At 39.2% G+C, this 23,324-nt stretch overlaps 1 protein-coding gene across 2 annotated transcripts in view; it reads right to left on the bottom strand.

Annotated features, from left to right (window-relative positions):
- The window catches only part of Plcb1 (phospholipase C beta 1), a 699,616-nt gene that overhangs the window by 65,952 nt on the left and 610,340 nt on the right, over positions 1-23,324 (bottom strand). The window contains exon 32 of one of the 2 annotated variants that reach the window (XM_052183718.1): positions 13,500-13,617. The exons of the other annotated variant lie outside the window; for it this stretch is intronic. Within the exon in view, the coding sequence (XP_052039678.1) occupies positions 13,519-13,617 (99 nt within the window). The 3' untranslated portion in view covers positions 13,500-13,518. The remainder of the gene's footprint in view (positions 1-13,499; positions 13,618-23,324) is intronic. 2 annotated transcript variants of the gene reach the window in all.

Below are 23,324 nucleotides of genomic sequence, written 5' to 3'. Positions count from 1 at the left end.
CAAGGCCCATACCTAAACATAGTAAAAGCAATATACAGCAAACCGGTAGCCAGCATCAAACTTAATAGAGAGAAAACTTGAAGCAATCCCAGTAAAATCAGGAACTAGACAGGGCTGCCCCCTTTCTCCATATCTTTTCACTATTGTACTTGAGGTACTAGCTCAGGCATTTAGAGAACATAAGGAGGTCAAAGAGATACAAATTGTAAAGGAAGAAGTCAAACTATCATTATTTGCAGATGATATGATAGTCTACCTAAGTGATCCAAAAACTTCAATAAAGAACTTCGACAGCTGATAAACAACTCCAGCAAAGTGGCAGGATATAAAATCAACTCAAGCAAATCAGTAGCCTTCCTATACTCAAAGGATAAGCAGTCTGAGAAAGAAATTACGGAAATGACACCCTTCACAATAGCCACAAACAGTATAAAGTACCTTGGGGTGACTCTTACCAAACATGTGAAAGATCTGCATGATAAGAACTTCAAGACTCTGAAGAAGGAAATGGAAGAAGACCTCAAAAGTGGAAAAACCTCCCTTGCTCATGGATCGGCAGGATTAATATAGTTAAAATGGCCATTTTGCCAAAAGCAATATACAGATTCAACGCAATACCCATCAAAATCCCAACTCAATTCTTCACAGTTAGAAAGAACAATTCTCAAATTCATCTGAAATAACAAAAAACCCAGGATAGATAAAACTATCCGCAACAACAAAAGAAATTCTTGGGGAATCAGTATCCCTGACCTCAAGCAATATTACCGAGCAATAGTGTTAAAAACTGCATGGTATTGGTACAGTGACAGGCAGGCAGATCAACAAATGGTGCTGGTTCAACTGGAGGTCAGCATGCAAAAGAATACAAATTGATCCATTCTTATTTCCTTGTACTAAGCTCAACTCCAAATGGATCAAGGACCTCCAAATAAAGCCAGACACTCTGAAGCTAATAGAAAAGAAACTGGGGAAGAGCCTTGAGGACATTGGTACAGGGGGAAAGTTTCTGAACAGATCACCAAAAGCTTATGCTCTAAGATCAAGAATTGATAAATGGTACCTCATAAAATTACAAAGTTTCTGTAAGGCAAAGGACACCATCAAAAGGACAAATCGGCAACCAACAAATTGGGAAAAGATCTTCACCAACTCTACATCAGATAGAGGGCTAATATCCAATATATATAAGGAACTCAAGAAGTTAGACTCCATAAAACCAAATAACCCTATTAAAAAATGGAGTAGAGAGTTAAACAAAGAATTTTCACATGAAGAACTTCAGATGACGGAGAAGCATCTTAAAAAATGCTCAACTTCATTAGTCATTAGGGAAATGCAAATCAAAACAACCCTGAGATTTCACCTTACACCAGTCAGAATGGCTAAGATTAAAAATTCGGCAGACAGCAGCTGTTGACGAGGATGTGGAGAAAGAGGAACACTCCTCCACTGCTGGTGGGGTTACAAATTGGTACAACCACTCTGGAAATCAGCCTGGTGGTTCCTCAGAAAACTGGGCACGTCACTTCCGAAAGATCCTGCTATACCACTCCTGGGCATATACCCAGAGGATTCCCCAGCATGTAATAAGGATACATGCTCCACTATGTTCATAGCAGCCTTATTTATAATAGCCAGAAGCTGGAAAGAACCCAGGTATCCCTCAACAGAAGAGTGGATTCAAAAAATGTGGTATATCTACATAATGGAGTACTATTCAGCCATTAGAAACAATGAGTTCATGAAATTCTTAGGCAAATGGATGGAGCTGGAGAACATCATACTAAGTGAGGTAACCCAGTCTCAAAAGATCAATCATAGTATGCACTCACTAATAAGTGGATATTAACCTAGAAAATTGGAATACCCAAAACATAATCAATCCACACATCAAATGATGTCCAAGAAGAACGGAGGAATGGCCCCTTGTTCTGGAAAGACTCAGTGAAACAGTATAGGGCAAAACCAGAACAGGGAAGTAGGAAGGGGTGGGTGGGAGAACAGGGGGAGGGAAGGGGGCTTATGGGACTTTTGGGGAGTGGGGTGCTAGAATGAAATGTAAATAAAAAATATATCGAATAAAAAAAAAGAAAAAAGATGTTCTGAGTTTTTACGGATGAAAAAGTTTTTAAGTACGCATTTGGAAATAGTGATAATTTTATTTCTTCCTTTCCAATTTGTATCCCTTTGACCTCCTTATGTTGTCTAATTGCTCTAGCTAGACACAGGGACAGGCAAGTGGACCAATGGAATAGAATTGATGACCCAGAAATGAATCCACACACCTATGGTCACTTGATCTTCGACAAAGGAGCAGAAAAAAATCAAGTGGAAAAAAGATAGCCTTTTCAACAAATGGTGCTGGTTCAACTGGAGGTCAGCATGCAGGAGAAGGCGAAATGATCCATTCTTATCTCCTTGTACTAAGCTCAACTCCAAGTGGATCAAGGACCTCCACATAAAACCAGACACAATGAAACTAATAGAAAAGATACTGGGGAAAACCCTTGAGGACATAGGCACAGGGGAAAAGTTCCTGAACAGAACACCAATAACTTATGCTCTAAGATCAAGAATTGACAAATGGGATCTCGTAAAATTACAAAGTTTCTGTAAGGCAAAGGACACCGTCAAAAGGACAAAATGGCAGCCAAAAAATTGGGAAAGGATCTTCACCAACCCTACATCTGATAGAGGGCTAATATCCAATATATACAAAGAACTCAAGAAGTTAGACCCCAGGGAACCAAATAACCCTATTAAAAAATGAGGTACAGACCTAAACAAAGAATTTTTGCCTGAAGAAATTCGGATGGCCGAGAAGCACCTTAAGAAATGCTCAACATCATTAGCCATTAGGGAAATGCAAATCAAAACAGCCCTGAGATTTCACCTCACACCAGTCAGAATGCCTAAGGTTAAAAACTCAGGAGACAGCAGGTGTTGGTGAGGATGTGGAGAAAGAGGAACACTCCTTCACTGCTGGTGGGATTGTAAGATGGTACAACCACTCTGGAAATCAGGCTGGCGGTTCCTAAGAAAACTGGACATGACACTTCCAGAGGACCCTGCTATACCTCTCCTGGGCATATACCCAGAGGATTCCCCAGCATGCAATAAAGACACATGCTCCACTATGTTCGTAGCAGCCTTATTTATAACAGCCAGAAGCTGGAAAGAACCCAGATATCCCTCAATGGGGGAATAGATACAGAAAATATGGTATATATACACAATGGAGTACTATTCAGCAATTAAAAACAATGAATTCATACAATTTTTAGGCAAATGGATGGAACTGGAAAATATCATCCTAAGTGAGGTAACACAATCACAAAAGAATACACATGGAATGCAATCATTGATAAGTGGATAGTAATTAGCCCTGAAGCTCTGAATACTGAAGATACAATTAGCATATTAAATGATTCCCATGAAGAAGGAAGAAGAGGGCCCTAATCTTGGAAAGGCTTGATCTAGCATTGTAGGGGAGTACCAGGACAGAGAAAAGGGAGGGGGAAAGATAGGAGAATGGATGGAGAGAAGAGGACTTATGGGACATATGGGGGGGACTGGGAAAGGGGAAAGCTTTTAGAATGTAAACAAGGAATATAGAAAATAAATTAAAATACGTATTTGGGGTGTGTGTTTCATAGATGCAATAGACGCAGCACTTGCCTAGCACTGGGTTCAATCTTGAGCACCACAAAACTCAAAGAAAAAAAATTCTGACTTTTACTCAGCAGATTCGAGTCTTTCAGCAGTGGAAATGAGAATGCTTTTTCTTCAAAACAGGAGACTTTAAAAGGGTTTTCTTAAAATGCTGCCAAACTTTTCTATGATTGTATATACACAGTAGAGAAAACTAAAAGAGAAATCAAGGAAACGCTGGTATCACCTAAGCCATATGGCTCTTGTTCCCAAGAGACCTGGGCGGTCATGAAGCTTTTGTTATTCACCTCTTTATAAAGGTCTGTCACAACAGGTGTTGGGTCATGAGAGGACATGGTATCCAGGCAGTCTGAAATTAGGTTAGCAATCTCCCAGGTGACCAATTCTCTTTCAGTTACTCAAGTAGCTCACTGCACCTAGCACATCCCCTGAACTGCCTGTCTGTGACATGGCTGTGATTTCGGTCACAGCAGATATATCCCTAAACATGGTCACTGAAGATGCCAGGGCCACAGGTCCAGTGGAGGAACAGACGCAGACATTCCCTTTCTCATTCACAGAGAAAACAGACCGTTTCCTTTGTTGTTCTGAAATTCTGCTCCCTACAAAAATGGTTGCCCTGTTTCTTGTGTGGGTCAGTCTCTGAGTTAAAAGCTGTCCCTCCCATTTCTTTCCTTTCCAACATGGAGGGTAAGTCTGTTACAGAACTGTGTGTATCTTAAGGAAGAGCAGTGCAGCAGGCTCTGACCTGCAAAACTTTCTTCTATGTCCTCGTAAGGACCAGCACCTCCCTACTGGGTTTCTTATGTTCTGACCTCAGAAAAGTCTTGTAGAACTCACTGTGAGCCCATGATCCTGTGGAACTGACATGAGTCACCAAGCCATCACCGTAGAGATCCCTTTTTGCTTGTTGCTAGGCTTCAGATAGCATACTCAGAATGCCATTTCCCAGGACTGGGACATACAACACCTCCCTACCAGCCTGAGACACACAGGATTTACAGAGCTATGAACCAGTCAAGACTTTTTCCAGTTTGTTGCCCAGAGAGGCGTACACAAAACCTCATCTTCTACTCTATCTTCTCCTGCTTCCCTTCTACATCCAGGTCTACAGTTGGAAAGTCCAGGTTGTTTTCCTTCTCCATTCATTGCCCTTGGCACCACTGTCTTTGCAGAAATAATAAGGCTTGTCTCTCAAGCTGGCTTCTGGGCTGAAATGCTCTAAAAGAACTCAGAGAAATATCTTGCAATCCTATTTTTTCAGGATGTCTATTCCATCACTGAGAACCTTCTTTTTTAAGAGTTTCGTCATTCCTTAGATCTCCTCCTCAGGTGTAAAACTACAACTTATGATGGGAAAAAGAACAATAATTTATTATCTATAAAATGCTTCCCCTCCACTATGAGGTGGAATGGATTCTTTTTTTCTTTTTCTTTTTTGTTTTTTTCAAGACAGGGTTTCGTGGAATGGATTCTAATTGTTGACATTATATCATTAACCTCCTATGGGGGGGGGGGTAGATGCCCCAGTAGAGCAGCCAGGCAGGCATGGAACTTTTTGCTGTAGGAGATCATGTTGTAAATATTGTCAGTTGAAGGCACCAAACAGCAAAAACAAACAACCTAGGATTCAGGTGGGGTCTTCAGGGGTGGTTGAACTTCTATTTTATGACAGCCCTGCCTATACACTCACTAAGATATTGTCCATGGAGAGAAAAGCTCTCCTGACTACCATGAAGTTAGATGAAAGCATCTTCCTTGGTCTTTTCTTTGGTTACCTTCTCCTTTATTTCCTCATGTCAAACTAGGTGCAACTATAAATTATAAAGACTTACTAACTTCTTAGCCTCTGGGTGTCCTTATTCTGTTCTCCCATTATTCTTGCAGAACTCAGCTTTCTTCAGTTTAAATTTTGAGAAGCATGTCAGATGATCTGTCTTTCATTGTTTGATTCCTCCTGGTCCTTCCAGTGTCATCTAGATCCCATTTCTACTGTCCACTGATGACTCAAAATGAATGAAGCTACTGACAACTTCCTGGCTACTGAACCCAAGGAACAGTCTTCTGTGGCTATAGTTTGAGTAAGTCAAACAATCACATTTTCAGAGCTGGCAATTTGGTCCTAGTGTCATTGGTGGGATACTTGGGAAGTGACAAATTAACCTTTGTTGTGACAGGGGCACCTTTGTTACATAAGCCACCTCTCTGACAACTTGTTCCATCTTGCCATGTAAAGACTCTGCTACAGTGTACTCCATCAAGATAGGCTCGTTGGATGTTCAGCAGATGCTGGTGGTGCATTCTGGGACTTCTTAGCCTCCGGAAGTATCAGTTGAATAAACTCTGTTCCACATCAGTGAGCTACTCTGGAAGAGCATGTTGTAGCAGCAGAAAGCATACTGACAGAGCAGCTTCAGACACAGTGGGCAGTTCACTTCCTGCTGATGTCTGATTTTACTCTAGTTCCCCCATTACTCTAGATTTCACCCCCACCTTCTGGTCCCTCCCTTATGTCTTTCCTTTCTATATTCTTTTTTGCCAGACTTTTAATGTCCTCTTTTTTTTTTCAAAATACATAAAGGATTTTATGCATCCTGATATATAAATTTGGGTAGATATGAGATCCTCACTCTCCCCTTTCCCTACCAGTATTTTAAGCATACAAATTTCACTTGGAGCAAGGATACAAATTTTAAATCATTTAATCATTTCAGCTTGAACCCCTCCACCTGTATGTACCTCAAGCAATGTTATAATCACACCATAAATCATAAACAGAGCTCTATTCAGAAGACACATACATTGCAGAGTTACTCTAAGGAGCAGGGCCAGTATGGGTTAGCTAGTGCTGCCAATTATTCTTATAGAACTTGAAGAAGTCATTTTAACTACCTGTTCCTCACATTTTAGAGCACACAACTGTGACTTAGCCTTAGCTTTGAATAGAGCTTGAAGATGATCTCTTATAAGTGTAAACTCATTTTTCAAAGTCTGAACAACTCTAGACTTGCTATAAGATGATGAAGAAGGGTGAAAGTGGAGAGATATGCTTCCCACAAAAAAGTCATTTTATCCCCAAACTGCTGCTGCCCCTAGGATCTACTCAGCTTCACTTCCTGCCACATTATTAAGACTTTTAGAAGATGGAAACAGAAATGGCACCTTCTATAAAATGAACTGGGAAAGCTTTGGCTTGGCATCAGCCATCAGAAAATTGAGTCTCTGCAATGGGAGGGTTGTTAACATGACGGCCAAGGCAATTTTTATATAGACATGTTGCTGACTGGGTTACAGAACTATTGTCAAGACTGAACTTATGTTTTAGGGGACTCTTGTTTCCCCCAAAATAGTACCTTCTGGTTACCTGGGAGATGATTATTTAAAAAGATACTACTATGTCTTCCTGTTCTGGGATGAAATGCCTGTGAAAAGTAATATGATTCCATAGGAAATCTTGTTTTGTTTATAGGGAATGGGTGCTATGGTTTGAATATGATTTGTCCTTTTTGAAACTCATGGTGCAATCTAATCTCTATTTTGAGCTATTAAGAAGCAGAATAAGGTGAGACATTTAATAGGCGATTAGGGTTCTGCCTTAATGAATGACTTAATGCTCACATGTGACTAGGAGACTAAGGAGCTATCTTAAGAAATCAAAACAGGGTTGCTATAAAAGCCTATTCCCTATCTCTCACCATGTGATGCCTTTTGGTACCTTGGAACTTTGCCAGCAAGAAAGTCATCATCTGATGTGGCCTCTGGACCTCAGATCAGAACCATGAGCTGCAGTAAACCTCTTAACAGCTCATGTAACCATTGTATTGTGTTATGAACAACAGAAGTAGATTATAACACGGATAATCATCTTTCTACAGTGGCAAGCTCCAGCAGGAACTCTGTATAAATTCTAGGAAACCCTGTACCAGAAAACCATAGAGTTCAAGCCAGTGGTGTGCTGGCATGTGCCTCACAAGGGGCTTTTCTAGAAAGAAAAAGTGTCCTATTCAGAGATCTTGGTGTTTCTCATGGTATAAGTTCTTATACAATATCCAACTTTAAACAATTAAACAGGTGATTTTGCACAAGGGTTGGAGAAAAACACTGTTATAACCACCATACAGATCCTAAATATAAAAATATAGGTTGATAATGATAAAAACTTTTTACAAATCAGTAAGTGCTGACTTTGGGGTATTAGGTATTTTTTCTTTTAATATAATTCATTTATTTCTAAATTTACTCAATGGAAAATAACAATAGCCACATTTAACAACCAAAACAAAATCCCTGGAAAATTTGAAAATAGATTTCAGTATGAGAGTTTGTCCTCAAAGAATAAAATGAAATTACTGCTTGCTTAATAATGCATAATGTACTTGACGTGTATGAAATTGGCATGTTGGTTTAAGTGTTTTTACACTTGTTCAGTGTGAAACAAACTAGCATGTTCAGCTAGTTTGTTCTAGCATGTTGTGTTAATTATAGATACATAACTCTAAAAGAGTAACTAAAGTTATCAGAAACTACAGAGGTGACAGTTTGACTTGCATATGAACAATACATTTCCTTTTCTATGAAAAGTCAATCATGGGGAAGACAGCTGTTTATTGAATGATGTGTGATACCATCTAAGCTGTGTCATCTTGAATTCTCATACCGAAGTCCTGTTTCTCAGGATTGCAACTATATTTGGGATGAAGAGAAACAGACAGCAGGGGACATGTCCTGTGTTTGCACCAAAGCAAGGTCACGTGGTAACAGTGAAAAGTCTTTCTGTCCAAGCCTGGAATTAAAGTGGTATGCAAAACCATCTCTACAGATACCTTGATTTTAGAGTTAGAAAAATTTTTTTCAATTTTTTTTTTAAAAGCTCTATTCTGCTTTTTTTGTTTTGTTTTGTTTCGGTAACAGACTCCTGAGTCCATAGATACAACACAAACAATGAGACTGTACATAGCTCCACAATACCAACATGATGCTTATATCTAGGGCTTTTTCTAAAGCTGTGATTATTACCTTCTGTCTGCTTTTCTGCCTCAGACTTCAACTCGATCCTCTGGATCTCAACTCAAACCTTGCCATTTTGGAGATGTCACCTACAGTTTTGGTTTTCCCAAGTTGCTGCTTGTTCTCTCCCCCTATGAGCAACTTCCATTGCTTGTTATTTTGGCTTGTTTTGAACTTATGGTGGTTTTCCTGCCTCAGTCTTCCAAGTGCTGGGATTACAGGTTGAGCTGCCATGTTTAGTTTACAAACATCTTTTTATAATGATAATTGTAGTACATATTGCCAGTGCAAATTCTTTGTAGGCAGATGGTCCACATACTGGATATTAAGCATGATGCTGATAAATCAAAAAGTACATTGACCACTTAGACACTCCAATCTTTCATTACCTGAAGAAAGTCCTACTGGACACTACTCTGTGGTAGACAATCATCCACTGGACACAAGGCAGCCAGGCACCTTTTTATTTTCCCAGTTGAAAACTCAAAGTCTCTTGTGTATTAGGCATCTTTTAGTTTAATTAATGAAGGTAAACAATGGACACTCTTCATCCAACTATAGCTTTGTAAAAGAACCATAAGTCCCACAGGCCAGAGAGCTAAGCAAAGACACTGGATGTTTTACTGTCGATGGGTACAAAACTGAAAGCAAACTATTTTCATTTTCTCCAGGATGAGAACACCAATATACATCATTAAGATATAATTATAGACTCCATCTCTCGGTGGTCAGCTTAGAGGAGCACTATCGATTCTAATTTATTTTTCTAGGCCATCGAGGTTCCATTCCTCTATCAGTGACCCTATGGACTCATTAAATCTTTCAGCATGATATTTATGCAGCTCTTTAATGAGTCCTCCAACACCTTCAATTCTCTGAATCTCATGCCTATTATTTTAGAGGTAAACGTCTGACTTTAATTAATCATATCCTTCATGGACTCAAAGGAGATCATAGAAAGATTCCAGAACTTTCTGTTGGTGAAAGGATTCTTTGTTTCCACATTTAAAGATCTTCAAAGACACACATTGCAGCTCTTAGAGGTCCCTTTAAGTGTTTAGACATCTTTACTCTTGGAGAAATTCCTTTATTTCTTGCTTAAATCTTTCTAAATGTAAACCAAAGCCCTTGCATTGCCTCTGTTGTCAGAGAAAAAGAGCAGGTGAGGGGTCATATACTCCAGAGAAACCCCTTCCTGCTGTGTGAGTGATGCTTAAATGCAATCTAGGGGGTGTCTCTCTTTTAAGAGGGTCTTTAGCTTTTCTAGTATCCTCAGCGGGGAAACTAGGGTATAATAAGTGTAACTTCAAAGGATATATGAAAGTCAATTGCTTACCAAATAAAAAACTAGGTCCATAGCAAAGCCTACAAACTTTCCCTTCATATACACTAGTCCCTTGTATACATTAGCCCCTGGTATTCATTAGCCCTGTATACGTGCTAGCTCCTAGAATATGCTAGCCCCTTTCTAGATTACCTCAGAAGAAAGGTTAATTATCAAGGATGCTTATAGAGTGCTGGGGATGCAGCAGATTTTGCCAAGGAGAAAGTAAAATGCCAAGGGAGCCGAATCCATTTAGTCTCTGGTTTGAAGTCAGTACCTACACACATATGCTAAAGGTGAGTATAGGCGGGGAGGGGGGAAAGGGAGGGGGGAGGTGAGTGGGAAGGATGGTCACTGACCCTCTCACAACTCAGGTTCCTCAAGTGTAGCCCACAGAGAACAAGAAAACAGCACAAGTGACATGGTCACAAGTGAATGCTGGATAAATGCTATTATTAGGATAAATACATTTTATTGTTGGTAGCTGACTTTTAATATGCCAAATCATAGAGGAGCTGTATGTTCTATTCTTTGATGTTCCCTGCTGGCAACGTCTAGAACACAGCAAACACTTAATAAATACTCATCATTAACATGAATTTTCCCAAGGTAATGTCTTCAGTATTTGGAGGAATAGGACTCTTAATAGATCCTTAACTTTTTAAAAGGTTCCTTTTGTTTTAATTATGTTAATTATGATTATATGTGAGTGCTGTGTGGTAGGAATCCAGAAGAAGAAGTCAGATCCTTTAGAGGTAGAGTTGACAACATTTGTGAGCTACTTGACATCATGGTTGCTAGGAGCTGAACTTGGGTCCTCTGTAAGAGCCATGAACTTTCCTAACTGCTAAGTCACCTTTCCTCCTCCCGCTAAGCTTCTCACCTAATGATTTACACCCACACAAAAGGGGCAAGCACTTTACTTAGAAGTTTGCTCAACAGCTATTTTTCACGATTAAAAAAGAGACATTACAAGGATTACTAGAAGTCTGGTTTGTCTGTTCAGCCCCACCTATTGCTCTCCAGCCAATAACTAGCAGTACGCTTTTTCTCATCAATGATGCAAATGTGCACTCACAATTTCAAAAACACGAACATCAGGTATTGCATACAAGTACTCCTGAGAACCACCTTCTTCATATCACAAGCTGTGTGTACTACTAGCTTTAATTAATTTACTAATTTTCTAGTTGGTGTGTGGAAACAGAAGTGTTTAGTGAAAAATAAAAAAACAATATTTTGGGAAAATTAAAATTGGAACAAAAAGTGACTTTTTATATACTGTTATGTAAGAACGATTTGTATTTTTTTAACTATAAAATACTATAATTGGGTTTTTTTTTCTGATTTAGCAATGAGACCTATTTTTCATGAGCAGTGTGATGTTGGTTTATTTTTACATCACCCTTTGTCTCTGAGCAGCTAAAGGGAGCAAACTAACAATGTGATTAAAGATTTTCTCTTTTTCTTTTCTGGAAGTTCAGGTATTATGGGAATAATCTTTTAATAGATAAATCATTTTGGCTCTCTGTTTATTTGGTTGGTTGTTTTGTTGCTGTGTGCCGTGCAGGAAGGTCAGCTGCTATTCAGAAGGGAATGAAGTTGTAAATGAGGCCATCAGGAGCTGAACAGTATACTAGGACACAGCATAGCATGCATAGTCCCTTTGCATTTGAAAATAAAGCTCAACTCCTGCATTTTTAGGGTCGCTGTCATTTGTAACACTTGAGAGAATCCAGAGTTCTACTCATCACATAAAATGTCTCACAATAGCTCTCAAAATAAAGCCCAGTGAGGTGGCTCAGCTGCTATAGACATCTACCTCCACAGCAGACCTGAGTTTGATTCCTGGGACTCACAGGGTAGAAGGAAAGAATCAACTCCTGCAAGCTGTCCTCTGACCTCCACACAATGTTGTGGTGCCTTCCTTTCATGAAAAGAAAGAAACCACCAGTCAGCAACAAACCCACAAGAAAAGCAGCCTTAACCTGCAGATCCAAATGAGGAGGCTGTTTCTAAATTCCCTTGGGCAGATTGCCTGTACAAGATGGAAATCTGTGTAAGCCAGATTTCCTCTTCCTCAGGAATGAACTCTACCTTTACCCTCAAATGCTCTCTGTCTCTCTGTCTCTGTCTCTGTCTCTGTCTCTGTCTCTCTCTCTCTCTCTTTCTCACTCCCTTTCTCCTTCCCTACTCATCAAGAGAAAATAAGGATATCAAAGGGCCAAGCTCATGATTAGATAAAAACAAAATTCAAGTTCAGGTGCAGCTTACAGCTTTTTCTGTTTGCTTAAGGCAGGATGTAGGAATGTCTAGAACGCTAGCAGTCACATCACAGTCACAGAAAATGAGGGACAGCTGGTTAGAAATGCAAATTCATCTACCAACTAGACTTCTTGGATCAGGATATATGCTTAATAGGATGACCAAGTGATTCACCAACCCACAAAGATTTGGTCAGCACCAAAAGAATCTTGCTATTTAAAATGATTATTTTTTAACATTTTAAATATTTTTTAATCTATCAATTCCCAATGACAGTATTTCTATGGATTATAGTACAATATTTCAGTACAGGCACATGGCATGTGTGCATAAAGTCAAAATGATTGGTGTATCCATTACTTCAAACATACTATGGTGTGTGTGTGTGTGTGTTCAAAATCCTCTTTAATAATTACTTTGTAATATACAGTTAAATATTGTTGGTCATAATTAACAAGGCTGTGCTATTAGAAGTTTGACTTTTTTTTTAATCACAAAGATGTTTCATGCCTCCTCCTTCACACCTTCTGGAATGATACAGACCAGTTTTCAGATTAGTTTAAGGAATACAATAGATTGTTACAACACAACTGCGATCTAAATTCCTCTGTTCAAAGTTCAAACCGTTTGCTAGAGTCTCTCTCTGCTGACCCAGCATCCCTGCTGCAAGGGTGCAATCTGATCTAGTACTCTTGTTTCTATGAAGCCAGGGCTGTTAGCTGCCCTCTTAACTCCAAATGCCATGTGATAATAAAATTAACTTTGTAGAATATTTACAAGGAATACTGTGGTGCAGAGTAGAATGGGTTAAGATTCAGTGAGAGACTGCTCTTGTGCTCTTGGGGTGGGGGCTGTGTGGGGAAGGGGGTTCGTGGGAATCCCTGGAAAATACACTTTCAGACTGAGAAGATGAGATGAAGAGCAAGAAAGGGAAAAAAAGCAAGATTAAAAAGGAAACCTAATGTCGTCAACAGAAGTAAATGGAAGAAGAAGAAGGAAAGGACGGAGTTTATGTTTATCAGAAAGATTTTAAAGATGGAGAAAGCAACACCAGAGGTACACAGGAAAGGCCAAGGAAGGCATTACAGATGTGCTGGAAACTCTTAAGGAAACAGAAGGGACTGTGGAGGAGGGAGGGTGAGGACCAACTAGGCAAGTCCATGCTGCCTGCACAGGGCATGGCCACACACCACCCTTCTCTCAAAAGGGCCCTCCCACCCAGTCCTACCTGGCTAGAAGGACGGTGCTCACCACTTGAGAGCTTGAGGGTTGGGGGGAGTAAAGTTGGGGGGAACAGAGGGATCCTCATGGCAACCTTCCGACAAGACTGAGGAGGAGCCTTCCCCCTGTGTGGAGAAAAAGGGAGGCTGTCATTTCTCTGTCAAGGAAATGGCTTTCTGAGTCACCTGGTGTTTCCAACTTAGGTCCGGGTGGTCCCTTGATGTGCCATCCAGAGTAGCAGTTTAACACCCCCTCCTCCCTCGGCACCTGCAGGGTGGCATGGGACCCAGACTGCTAAAAACACAGTCGAACTGCTAATTGACTTCTTGGCTTTTCCCCATCTTCTCCAGGGATAAGATACGGAATGTGAAGATAGCTGTGTATATCCCACTATATCAAGAGTTCTGAGAAAAGATGAGATTGATTGACAGCTTTTCACTGAGATGAGCTGATCCAGTGCGTTGACTTTTAATGATCCACTTTTCATTTGCAAAGAGAAAATGTTCTTAAATGCAGCTAATTTAAATACCTTTCTACGTAAACTTAAAAAGGAGTCAAAAATCATTACTGGAACTCCCTTCAGCAGCATATATGTGGTAACAGGAGCCATGTTGAGATTACGATGGCTCATGAATAAACTGTCATGCAAATTAATGAGCTTTTCTATACTAAAATTTAATTTAAAATATTTACTGAACAGGAAGAATGTGATGGGCATTCTCCTTGGGTATTTAGAGTGCTTTGGCATCAGCAAACACAAGTAGAGAAAATAGAAGTTCTTGTCCCCTTGCAGCTTGTCACCTACTGGGGAAAGACAATCAGATTTAGGAAAGAAGTCTATGACTGAATGAGGTGTGGCTTAGTACAGTGAAGCACAGACTAGAATATAGAGGGAAAAAAGGTCTGAAATGGAAGTCATTGTGGTATACGAATTTCAAACTTTTTTCATCTTTACGTGTTTGGGTGTTTTACCTCACTGCATGTCTGAACAATGGATACGGGCCCAGTGACCACAGAGGTCAGAAGGGTGTGCTGGGTTCCCTGGAACTAGGGTTACAAACAGCTGTGAGCCACCATGTGCTGGGATTTAAACCTGGGTCCTCTGGAAAATCAGCAAATGTTTTTAACAATCTCTCCAATCTTGGCAGATTGAAATGTAGACAGAGTGATCACACAAAGCCTCCTCAAGATCAGTGGTTTGATACAGACTTGAAATACAGAAGAGTTGTTCATTAAGCACTTGAGGTATGAAGAAAGAATCTCTACAGGAGTCCAGAGTGGGAGAGGCTGTTTGTTGGGGTGCAGCAGAAAGGCCAATATAGCCTGAGCAATGGTAGAACCATTTAGAAAGGAAGGAAGGATCCAGAATAAAAGGGCTGGACCTTGTGCACCTTTATTGTGAGAGAGACAGAGGCCTTAGAGAAGTGATTCAATTTAATGTTCAACTCTTGCTGCCAAGATAGGACTAGGCTCTGACTGTCACACAGCTCTAGGGAAAACATGTTAAAATCCAAGTGACATGGCCATGTTGTCTTTGGCCAAGGTGAGTAGAGTGAACAATTACTTGATGTCTTAATACATTCTACTCCCATCAAATCCTAGAGGTCTCTGATTCTACCTAATCAAAGAGTGGTAAGCGAAATGCTGTTTGACCCTTTCAGTTAGAAATTCCAAAAGTTCCTTGTCATACTCTGAGATTCAACTAATGATAGAATAAACACAGAAGACTCGTACCAATTGATTTTTGCTTACATAAGAGGTATGAATAGGACCCCCATGGTTGACTGGTTATACCAATGCTTTTGAGACATAACCCAAGAAATAGAGAAAGTAACTCTGCCATTTTCCTGTGTTGAACAGAAGTTTCTGCAGTTTTCTCAGCACAGAGTCATATGCCGTCCCTTTTAGGAAGTCCGTTCTTTCAGTCCCCACATTTTGATTTACCAAGGACTTGAAGACTCTTAAGATCTACTGTCTTTGGATAAATGTTAAATGTCTTTCTTGATTTGAATTTCACCATATTCACCTTCAAAAGTCAAAGGCATGAGTAAAATCATGCAATGGTTTTCAGATATCAACTATGCTTTTATATATTTTGCTTTAAAAGTGCTTACAATGTGTAATGATATTGTTAATTGTCCCATTCATCACAAAGGAGGATTCGAAAATTAGAGCTATATTGATCATTTAAAATCGTTAGTAGCAGGCAAATCATGCACCATGTCATAAATGCAGTACAGGAAATGGAGAGAAACTCAAGCTCCCACCACTGAGTACGCAGGGTGTTTGTTTGTGTGTATGACAGTGGGACCATGGAACATATCAGTAAGTTCTTGATGATAAATTGATGTTTACTGAGAAGACTTAGAACTATAACTCAAGACCATCTCCTTAGCAGATAGAATGTATTCCCTCTGGAGTCCCTGCCTTCTGCCCAGTATAACTAACTGCATATTCCCACATCACCTCATTTCTAGGAAGGAAAAATCCAGAAAAAAGATTGAAATGAAGTAAATATTTAAACCTTAGTGAGTGAATAGGATAGAATCAAGGCATTAGACAGAGGATCAGAAAAAAAAAAACCTATTTTCGGGAAGCACAGAACAAAAAGATGAAAAAAAAAAAACCCAACAACCAAACTAAAGTTAAGCGGGAAAAGATGGAGTAATAAAATATTTGGCCTGAGAACACACACGCACACACACACACACACACAATACATGCAGGCACGTGTAATACACAAGATATACAAGTGCACACACACACACACACACACACACACACACTTGCACACAGAATAAAATCTCTGAAGTTAAGGAATACATTGAGAAGAAGATCCCATTGTTTGCTACAGTGGTTGCTGAGAGTTCTGGCAGAACAGATGAAGTTATCTGTCTGGTCATTTCAAACACACAGATACATTTAAGAGTTGTCTGTCTGGTCATTTGAAACACAGAGATAAATTTTCGAGTTATCTGTCTGGCCACTTCAAACACACAGACACATTACAGAGTTATCTGTCTGGACATTTCAAACACACAGATACATTATAGAGTGATTTGTCTGGCTACTTCAAACACACAGATACATTAGGCAGTTATCTATCTGGCCATTTCAAACACAGACCCATTAGAGTTATCTGTCTGGCCATTTCAAACACACAGATACATTACAGAGTTATCTTTAAGGCCATTTCAATTACACAAGTACATTAAAGTTATCTGTTTGACCACTTCAAACACACAGATACATTATAGAGTTATCTGGCCACTTCAAACACACAAATATATTATAGTGTTATCTGTCTGGCCATTTTAAACACATAGATACATTGAAGAAACAGTGTATAAGATACAAAAAGAAACCCCAAACCAAAAAGCTATAAATGATATCAAAGGGAAGAAATACAAATTATGTCTAAAGAACTACACTAATAGATGCAGAAAGGCAGCAGACTTTTATCCCCAATGAACTACAAGAAAGTAACTGCCAACACAAAATTCTATACCCAGTCAAAGTATCATTGCAGAGGGAAGATTTTTGTCCACATTTTCAAGCTTCCTTCCTTCCTTCCTTCCTTCCTTCCTTCCTTCCTTCCTTCCTTCCTTCCTTCCTTCCTTCCTTTCTTCCTTCCTTCCTTCCTTCCTTCCTTCCTCTCTCTCTTTCTCCATCTATCTATCTATCTATCTATCTATCTATCTATCTATCTATCTATCTATCTATCTATCTATCCATCCATCCATCCATCCATCCATCCATCCATCCATCCATCTATCTATCTATCTATCTATCTATCTATCTATCTATCTATCTATCTATCTATCTATCTATCTATTTTACATGAGTCTACTATAACTGTCTTGAGACATGCCAGAAGTGGGCATCAGATCCCATTATGGATGGTGGTGAGCCATCAGGTATTGATGGGAATTGAACTCAAGACCTCTGGAACAGCAGTTAATACTCTTAACTGCTGAGTCATCTCTCCAGCACTTTTGTCCACATTTTATGTTTAATGTTAAGAAAGGAAGGCTGTAACTGTGTAGACAAACTGAATGAACACCAAAGCCAAGGCATGCACTAGTCTCCTGCCTTATGAGTTTAAAAGTCTTTATGGTCCTCTCATGCCATTACCTCTTTCAGTGTCTTCAGTAAGGATATCTAAAAACAGGGGACATAGTGTAAAATTAGACAGAAACTTCATTAGAGCTTTTTTCTTACTGAAGGAACCCCTTCCCTGTGTACCAGTGGGCTGTATAACACTTGTTGATAGTTTTATTGTATTTTAGAGTATTGGCCAGAGATTTTGAGACTTTTGTATTCAAATTTGTTCTAAGTTTAAAAAGTCTTCATAATCACACCAGGTCTCAAAAACAAGTTGAGATTGGACAAAGGGAAACAAAAACGGTCCCAAATTCCCTGTTATCTCCTCGAAGGAAAGTAACATGTTTCAGTTTTATATTCAAGAAACTAAAGAATAACCATATTTTCCTTCTAAGAAGACAATTTTTTGCACAGATAAAAATGAAAAACAACTTTATATAGAACAGATAAAACCAACCTACTGTGTGGGTTAATTTCACGAGTGAAATGTGGCCCAAAAGATGCTGGCTCCCACACAGGAATTTGGATTCTCCCATGAGGAGTTCTAATTGATACTGGCAGGGAAAATCCATTCACTTCCACCAAATGGCAAAGTTTAGAGGAGGTACAAATGAATTAGTAGAAAAAAGGTCTAACTTTAAATCCTCAAGTTAAGCCTTTCCATGTGAATACCAGGGCAAATGCCAGCTGTATCCACCCTTACATCTCAAAGACCAGCAGTGGTTTCTAGCATGACTGACTTCATACCAGAGATGAGTCACTCACTCTGCCACAGAGATTTTAGAGAAATAAGGAAAATCAATCTATATTCCTCTGGTTGAGAAAAGAGGAGAGACAGGGTAGGAAGGGAGGGGCAGTAGCTACATGATTAAATGTTTTTCAGAAATAAACGAAAATGCCCTAAAGCTTCCTGGAATTCTCTCTTGATGATAAGCTGAATTAAAACAGAAAACCTATGGCCTAAGAAACATCAAAGACAAATTAAGTGTCAGACTAAAAATAAATAAATTACAAATGTATTGATTGTTTCAGCAGTCAGGCAGACAGTTCACTAAAAGTCCTGTTAAAAGACAATTCCTGTAACAAGAGCCATTCGCCACAGAGTGATCAATAAACATTGGGATATTTGCAACGGATCAAGGGTAACATGCTAAAATAACCCACTTTCAAATGTTTAGGAATAAGAGCAGGAGGTCCTTTATACCATCATAACTTGTAGTTGTTCATGTCCACACTGGCCATGGCCGCTTGATATTGGCAACTGAGCTTATGAGTCACTTCCAACATGTTTTTCATACATTAATTCTTTCTTATTGGCTTGGCAAACTCAGGTACAGAAATCCCAAGGAAACCAATTATGTCACCAAGTTGTAAGCCTGGACAGTGTTCTTGCAAGCATCTTCCGGATTCTGTGGTTGAAGTTTGCAAAAATATGTATCTTAGATACGATTGAAGACATACATTTAAGGGCTTAGTGAAGCAGTTGACTGCCAGGAAACACGTATATGAATGTTTCTCTGGAACTGAGAATTCTGTTGAGAAGGAACTGTATGTCTATTAAGAATGTCTATTGTTTGTAACTTAATAAGTCTCAGTGGGATTTCCATTGGGCAACTTGATCTCATGTCAGATCAAGGGTCAAAATATTTATTTCTTGTGTAAACTGCCTCTGAGGATCACACACCTCCATTTTATTTGTTTATTTTTGTTGCAATGCTCTCAGAAGTTACATGCCAATAAAACAGACACAGTGTGCTCATTTAGAACGAAGACAAAGAACTAATTCCACCTATCACAGGGTCTGCTACCTGTTGCAATGTGGGGCAGTCCAAATTAAGGTTTCACACTGGGACTGTGAAGACTGAAGATGCTAGTTCTGCGGAACCATATTCTCCTTTGAATGTTCGATTGCAGGTTAGTAAGAACAAGAGGTACCACGGGTTTGTCAGGAGCCTGAGTTTGCATCTGAGTGAAGCCTCTGCGAAGCTCTATTTTACATAAGCTCTTCAAGGCAACTTGTTCCCTATTGGGCCAGTAAAATGTATTACCATTGAAGTACTGTTGGCTTTCACTAACTGGTGGTTTGGATTTCTTTATGATAAATTTTAAGGCTTCTTTTACTTTTAACAGACAAGAATTTGTTTATCAACAAGGAAGAAAGTTATACAGATAATTCGAGAGTTCTGATCATCTCAAAATAGTAAGTAAGGACAAAAGCCTGTTCTAAAAAGAGCTTTCTCCATGTTAAGACCAGGAGTGTGGACACCAGCATGTGCCTATTGCACACAAATGAAGCAGATGAAGGGTGGTGAATTATTATATTCAATAATATGCAGAATGGCACTGAAGAAGGAGGAGAAATGCTATATATTGGTAGTTTTGCTATAAGCAAATGATTATGCATCATCAGGTTTTACTTAGAATTTTTTTCTACTCCCCTTTTTGAGAAGGACTGCTGAATTCCAGAACTAACAGTGACATTTGGGCATGTTTTCATGTGAAGGTTGATGGCTATATAGTCAGCTCCTATTGTTTGTCAAAAACTCAGGACAGTTCATAAATTTCTAGATGTCATAAACCCAGTCTGCCTTGTCATTGTTCTTACTGGCTTGGTGAACCTGTTTCATAGCTACTATTGATGGTTTTTGTTTCTCTAAGTTTTTCCTCTTTATTTTTGTTGCTGCCATGATTAATTTTGGTCATATCTAACGTCAAGCTCTGAAGCCCTTCCAGTACCACAGTGAAGAGTGATGACTTCAAAGGCAGTGCTCATCTTTTTCTGGTCCACCTCCCACAGTCAGAGCACATTTCGGTCTACTCGGTCATACTGGCCTTCCCTAACCTACACTTGCTGTCCAGTGTTTCAATGTCTGTCTTTGCATCCCAACTTGATCTCACCATTTCCCTTCACTGATTATCACTGTCACTTGCAAGTCTAGGCCTGAAGTGTCCCCCAGAGGTCCACGAACAAGCGCTTGGTCTATGGCCTAAGTGCTATAAGGAGTTCAAGGAACATTTAAGTAGTGAGGCTTGGCTAGACATGGTACCTCACATACCTTCAGTCAGAAATGAGGAGGTGGAGGCAGGAGGATCAGCAATAAGATGGTGTAAGTTGCATAATAATCCTGTCTCATTATTTATTTATTTATTTATTTATTTATTTATTTATTTATTTATTTATTTCTAAGTGCCTCCAGTGACAAGAAATGAGCTTAGTGAGAATTTCCCCTTGAAAACTTTAGGACTCTGGCTTGTTCTTTCTGTTTCTGATTTCTGGCTGCTAAGCATGAAAATGATTCCTTCACCACGTGCTATCTCTATGACCTTCTGTACTATGAAAGGCCCAATGAAATAGATACATTAGGGTCAAACAAAAGGCACTAACACGTCTGAGCTTATGAGCCAAAACAAACCTTTTCTCTTTGTCAGTTAATTATTTCAGATATTGTGTCACAGTGGCAGAAAGCTGTTGTTATCAATGTTTTTTCCACTTGCTATATATCTTACAGTATTACCACATGCGATTTGTTTTGCTTTGTTTTTTGTTTTGTTGGAGACAGGATCTTATATAAATGGCTTCAAGCCTGATATGTAGCCAAGGATGGCCTAGAAAACTCCTGATCCGCCTGCTTCTTCCTGCCAAGTGCTGGGATTACAGATGTGAGCTACTATGGCTGGCTTCACATGTGCTTTCTTATTTTATTATCAAAGCAATAGCTCTGAAAACACACTCTTAAGCTCAAAGAACACACTTCAGAAAATGATTTAGCTTGACATAAAACCAACAGTTTTCAAGGGCTTTCTTCAAATCCACTTACAACAAGATAGTCATAAGACCAGCATCACAGACGAAGGAGCAAATTTATCATGGTACTTAGTTACACTAAGAAATAAAGACAAGAGAATGTCTTAGAATTCAGAGGGACACTTTAGATCCTTTCTAAGGAGTCAAGAAAGAAGGAATAAAAGTTGCTAAATATACAGTTGTAGTATAAATTGCTCACTACCCCCAATTACTATTTATTCACTATTCAATGAGAAACCATCAATTTCGTTTAGATTTCTAGTGACTGTAAAACCAAAAAGGTGAACTCCTTCCATTTCTGTGAATGATTCTTAGGCACTCTAAGCCAGTTATGAATATTATGCTTTCTTTCTTGGGATTTTTTAAGAACTAGAATATGGCTCCATTATAGTGTCATAGCAGACAAATCTACTTTGTGGGTATGGGGTGGTAGGAGGCCATTTCCATCACTTCCACAAGGGAAATATAATGAGAATCTTTTCCATCCTGATTTTGAATTGCACTGCAGGGGGTCTTGGAAGCCATCTTTCACTGACTTTAGGGCCTGGGGACAACAAGCAGCGACAATGAAATTCTAAAAATGCTGATTCTCAATGATATTGCTGAGTCACTAAACTAGCTACCCAACTCTGGAAATGACCACCCATCCCTGGAAGTGGCCGGCTATCCCTAGAAATGGCTACCCATTCTCAGAACTAACTGCCCACTTGATGTGGTTTGAATGAGAAATGTCTCCTTTAGGTTCATGTATTTGACTCCTTGATCCCAGCAGGTAACACTGTTTAGGTAGATTATGGAATTTTTAAGAAATGGAGCCTTGCTGGTGATTGTACATCACTAGAGGTGACCTTTCAGGGTGTATAGCTTCACCCCACTCTCTGTTCTCTCTTTCTCTGTTTTCTGCCTGTGTGTAAAGATATACTCATCCAGTTCTGTGCTCCAGCAACCTGACCCCTGTCTCCCTAGTCATTACATACTCTTTCCCACATTTCTCTCTCTCTGCAATGCTAAACCAAAATAAACCTTTCTATGAGTTGCCTTTGGTCATGGTGTTTTATCACAACAGAAAAACAACTAATATAATATCTACTGTATGCCTGGAACTCTCCTCCCATCCCTAGAATTATGGCACAACTCAAATAGTAATAATATCATTTATTGAGTTGGCACTGTTTAGGACAATTATTTGTTTAGTTCGCTAGAAATATGGCCTTGCTATGTAATCTAGATGAACCATGAGCTCTCAGTTTTCCAGCCTCATTTCCCATGTTAATGGGATTATATATGTATTTGAGCATGCCCAAAAGGTTGAAATTGATTTTCTGTAAAATTTATCTTTGGCAGATAAATTGCCAAAAGTTACTAGCCATTTTAATGTTTGGTTGTGTACAGTGAAGAAGTTCTACAGTACTTCAAAAGGTGCTAACTTAATTTGATTTTATTTATGATGACATAGAACAGTCACATACATGATAATAATATAGGTCTATACTAGCATGGGGGAAGCTGAAACTGAAGGAACACACACACACACACACACATACACACACACACACATACACACACACACACACACACACACACACACACACACGTATGGTACCACTCCCTTATAATCCCAGCTCTGGAGAGGGAATGGCAATGGATCCTGGGTCTCTAGTCAGTCAATCTAGTATACTTGGAAAGTTTCAGGCTAATGTGAGACTCTACTTCAAACAACAAATGTGGATACCACCTAAAGAATTATCTGTTGGCCTCCATATCATACACACATGTGTACCTATACATGTGCAAATAAACATATATATACTATCTATGAATTACTTAAAGTAAATTGGCTAACTTTAAAACATATGCATTGCATTTTGTCTATGGCTAAAATATTTACAATGTTGAACATACACAAACTCAAAAAGCAAGACA

Source organism: Apodemus sylvaticus, chromosome 5 (genome assembly GCF_947179515.1).
Source record: "Apodemus sylvaticus chromosome 5, mApoSyl1.1, whole genome shotgun sequence".
In the NCBI taxonomy this organism is placed as follows: domain Eukaryota; kingdom Metazoa; phylum Chordata; class Mammalia; order Rodentia; family Muridae; genus Apodemus; species Apodemus sylvaticus.
Note: the sequence above shows the minus strand (reverse complement) of the source record. Positions and strands in the feature narration are given on the sequence as shown.